The following is a 4,711-nucleotide window of genomic DNA, read 5'->3' as shown; positions in this document are numbered from 1 at the left end:
TTAATATAACTGAATTGAATAGATAACATGTTTTATTCAAGGGGTCATGTCGTTTAGACTTTTGAGTTGCCATAACATGCAAGGTGGTAAAATCAAATCTTGCCAACAGCCCAGCTTCGTTTGATAGGATCTGAATAATGTCACTCAAGCCCCGTGATCCGTTATGCTATTTGCATAAGAAGTTGGGTATAAATGGCGTTTCCTCGCCCTCTGTCCTCGTCGGGGCAATCTTGCGGGGAAATTCTGCCTGAGCAAGAGGCACTGCCTGACTCTCATCCAGGTGAAAAGAAAAGCAACGGAAGAGGGTAAAAGTAAGAGACGGGATTACCAGACAGAATGTCTTCCCAGTCATCCTACAGGAAAATGTTCGGCGGGGAGAGACCTATTGCTAGGTCCAGCTACTCAAGTCGTCAGTTCTCCGCCCCGACACGTTCCAGGGTGTCGTTTGGCCTCCGCTCTGCCCCGACCATCTACGCGACCAAAACTTCGAGGGTCCGCACCAGCGCACCTATGCCTCGACTAGCATCTGAAAATTTGGATTTTTCCCTGTCCGACGCCGTCAACACCGAGTTCAAGACAAATCGCACGAATGAGAAGGCGCAGATGCAGCACCTGAACGACCGCTTCGCCAACTACATCGATAAAGTGCGCTTCCTCGAGCAACAAAATAAGATACTGACCGGGGAGCTTGAACATCTGCGGGGGAAAGGCACTTCGCGCATAGGCGACCTGTATGAGGAGGAGATGCGTGAACTGCGCCGGCAAGTTGACCAACTGACCACGGAGAGAGCCCGAGTGGAAGTCAACCGTGACAACATGACAGAAGACATCGAACGACTCAAAGCAAAGTATGTTATTATGTTTTTTAGATAATATTTACGATTTCAACGGAAATACTAATGATCTAGTTCATTACTACGAATCTTTTTTGTGTGAAAATGTGCACAACATTAATGCAGTAAACTAGTCAGTGTAGGCATTGCCCTTGCAATTGTCTTATATTTACAGAAAATATATAAGCCAGTGTGTGGAGTTGGGAGTGTCAGGTGTGCTGATTGGGTTTCCCTTTTTCCAGGCTTCAGGATGAGATGCTTCAGCGCGAAGAGGCAGAGATGAACATGCAAAGTTACAGACAGGTACTGGGTCGCCACAGTGCTCGCATGAATCCATCATAAAAAAATGTGCCCAGAAATGTTCAATGCAAATGCATTTAAAAAGTGTAATAGATCTTCAAAAATGGCCCTGGCTTTATTTTCTGATTCATTTACTTCACTCTGATTTGAAGTAACAAACCACCTCAATATCAAACTTGAACTCACATAGCGGCAAAACAGTCTATAGCAGCTGCAGTGTAGAGGCTTAGCAGCGGAAGCTCTCTCTGCTCTGTGGAGGTAGGTTGTCCCAGTGTGAGAGGGCTTTTGGCAGCTTTGCAGGTGTTTTGGACACAGAGGCGGCGAAGTGGATGGATGGTCAGAATAACGGATAAGCTACTGGGTACGGTGGGGCAATGTGAGGGAAAGACTTGATGCCTTGGTTTCAGTTACTGGCCTGGGTCAAGCTTAGAGGTGTGAACCATTAAGAACGTAGCACAGGTATATTGAATCTGACCATATGTTGCAGCAGTTTCTCATAAGCAGTTAAAGCATTTTATTTTGTTTTGCTGTGGTGAGAGATAAGCTAAAAGCATGGCTTCAATAATACAGTCATATCAGAATGCAGTTCAGTGCACAAGCCAAGTAGCCTAATTGGGTTGAATGCGGCAGTTCCACTATACATACAGTCAGCAAAATCTGGTGTGAGACATTTTCCTGCCCTTTCTCAACCAACACACTTGCTCAGGTCCTGCCACTTTACTCAGGCACTGAACACAGCCGTCAGAGGCCTCTGTGTTGCCAGTGTCTTACAGCCTCGTGCTGCATCTATTTCTACTGTTATGTCTATAAATCTGTCTTTTTAATGTGTGTAAACAGCATATAAAGAAGCACTGTTCATTCAGCATTGTTAATGAACTAAATATGCAGGCTCAATAGAATTTCAAAATATTTATAAAAATTGGTAGAAGGAACATTCAACCAGACAATTAACCCAAGTGGAAGATTAAAAAAAAAAAAAAAAAAATGATCAGCTGTTTTGTGTGCTGTCTGCTGTCTGCTCCTCTTCCCACTCCCTCCTCCTGAGCAGGGATTTAGACATGAGCTGCTTTGCTTCCCTTTGAGACTCCACACTCTGCTGTAGCACTGTCAGCTGCTTGGAACAACTAAGGGCTAAGGATACTTCCAAATGTGTCTGCATTTTGCACAAGCAGATGCGGAGGTGTGCATTTATATCTCCAAAGTATACTAGTTTTGCTGTTGTGGACACGTCTCTCAGCACAGAGCCTCAATCACTCAATCACAGTGTGAGAAATAACATAGTATACTGTGTGAATCTACAGCAAAGACTGTTGTTTTTGTATTGGTCTATAGGTCTATCTACCCCTTCATAACCATTTTCACCTCTTTTTAAATAGCAATAGCTATCTACCTTAAAATACCATTGCTGGGGATCTAATCAGCTATGATTTGCTGAAGCATTAAATCAATTAAACTTTAATTTTATCAACAGGTTTCCAGTAGTTTTATTCCCAGGGAGCAAACATTCTAATGGAAATGTGCATCTATACTGTTGCTTTCGAAGTGTTTGCTAAATGGATAAATAGCATAAAAGGATTTGTGCTCTTGACCCTGAGCAAGCAAAACTTACATGCACATGTGCTGTCAATGTACCAAAGTCCGGGCCAACACAAAGTTTTGGTGCTGCATGGAAAGACTGTGTGGACCATCCTTGTGGCAAAATGTTCATGATGCACACCGTGCACAGCCTTAAACTAAGCATAGTCCATGGATGTATACGTAGATTAAATACCTGAAGTGGCCACATTCTTCCCGCACCACCCCTTACAGGGTTGGGTGTTAGTGTTTGTTAAGATTCTCAGTATCTATTCTGCAGAATGCCCGTCTGTGGCTGCCAATGCCACTCGCACACACACACACACACAGTGAAATGATAGCAGTTTTCTTCCATCTTTGTGTATTTGAGTGACCTCTGACCCTTTTTTAGAGGGCTGGTCCTCGACTGGCTGACGGTTCCCAAGTGTGAGGGCTCACTGGGCAGGACAGGCTGTACGCAGCAGGCCAGCATCTGCTGAATGAACGGCTTTGTCTGGAGAATTAGACCCGAGCAAAGCTGCTTCGCTGCCCAGAGCTCTCTTGCCATGGACTAACAAAGCAAACTGTTTGTGGCAGAGGCTGTTGCCAAGAGCTAGAGTGTTTTGGTGTGGAGATGTGTGTGTGCATGTCTCTGTATATCTGTCTGTCTGTGTGTGTGTGTGTGTGTGTTTGTATATCTGTGTGTGTGTGTGTGTGTGTTTGTATATCTGTGTTTGTGTCTGTGAGTGTGTGTATGTGTGTGTTCGGCTACACCAGCCTTGCTCTGTTTGTGAGCTCTTGAATGTGTCTGCTTGTTTATTTGTTGTTGTGTCTGAGGGGCTACAGATCAGGGGAAAGGCCCCCTAAACTGTTTTGAAAAGTGGCCATGCTGCCCCAGGTTGTCTGTCTATCTATATATCTATCTATATATCTATCTATCTATCTGTGTTTTATGTATACATGTGAGAATATCTGGTTATTGTTGTCACTGTACCCAGGATGTGGATAATGCTTCTCTGTCTCGGTTGGACCTGGAGCGTAAGGTGGAGTCCCTGCAAGAGGAAATTGTCTTCTTGAAGAAGCTGCATGACGAGGTAGGCACTGCTCTTCTTGTCTCATGTTGTCTCCAATCATCAGCCTTCATCTCATGTCACCTACTATGGTCTCCTGCAGTCTCCTGTAGTCTCCTGCAGTCTCCTGTAGTCTCCTGCAGTCTCCTGTAGTCTCCTGTAGTCTCCTGCAGTCTCTTGCAGTCTCCTGCAGTCTCCCATAGTCTCTTGCAGTCTCCTGTAGTCTCCCGTAGTCTCCTACAGTCTCCTAAAGTCTCCTGTAGTCTCCTGTAGTCTCCTGCAGTCTCCTGTAGTCTCATGCAGTCTCCCATAGTCTCCTGCAGTCTCCTGTATTCTCCTGTAGTCCCATAGCCCCAGACAGTTGAAGCTCTTGGATAGGGTTATATCTTCTGCTAGCCACATTGGCTTTGATGTTGATCTAATTGGGCATCATGCTGGTCATATGATGGATAGCGTCATGCACACACACACACACACACACACACACACACACACACACACACACACACACACACACACACACACACACACACACACACACACATAGGTGCCACACCCACCTACATCAACAGCACAACCTACAAACACACACAGACACACACACACACATCAAAATACAGATCAAAACAACATACATCTACAGTACAGTCCAACACAGACTGACCCCACCCTGCTGTATGTGTGTTCCTGCAGGAGATGGAAGAGCTGCAGGGTCAGATCCAGGAGCAGAATGTCCAGGTCGACATGGACGTCGCAAAGCCTGACCTCACGGCTGCCCTCCGCGATGTGCGTCTGCAGTACGAGAACCTGGCCTCCAAGAACCTTCATGAGTCTGAGGAGTGGTACAAGTCAAAGGTCTGCGCTAAGGCACTTCACTGCTTCACTTTATGTAACACACTTCCTTTGGTGCATACTCCTCAAAAGCTAAGTTAACTTAAATTCGATATGTCAAGT

The 4,711-nt window shown here is 45.3% G+C and overlaps 1 protein-coding gene across 1 annotated transcript in view; it reads left to right on the top strand.

Annotated features, from left to right (window-relative positions):
• Positions 1 to 336: 336 nt before the first annotated feature.
• The window catches only part of viml (vimentin like), a gene marked incomplete at its 5' end in the record, with an annotated part of 6,728 nt that continues 2,353 nt past the window's right edge, over positions 337 to 4,711 (top strand). Inside the window, 4 exons of the mRNA XM_080836714.1 lie at positions 337 to 848; positions 1,076 to 1,136; positions 3,686 to 3,781; positions 4,451 to 4,612. Coding sequence (XP_080692840.1) covers positions 337 to 848; positions 1,076 to 1,136; positions 3,686 to 3,781; positions 4,451 to 4,612 — 831 coding nt within the window. The remainder of the gene's footprint in view (positions 849 to 1,075; positions 1,137 to 3,685; positions 3,782 to 4,450; positions 4,613 to 4,711) is intronic.

This window comes from Sprattus sprattus, assembly GCF_963457725.1.
Source record: "Sprattus sprattus genome assembly, chromosome: 4".
Taxonomy (NCBI): Eukaryota; Metazoa; Chordata; class Actinopteri; order Clupeiformes; family Clupeidae; genus Sprattus; species Sprattus sprattus.
This window is presented reverse-complemented; position numbering and strand designations above follow the sequence as displayed.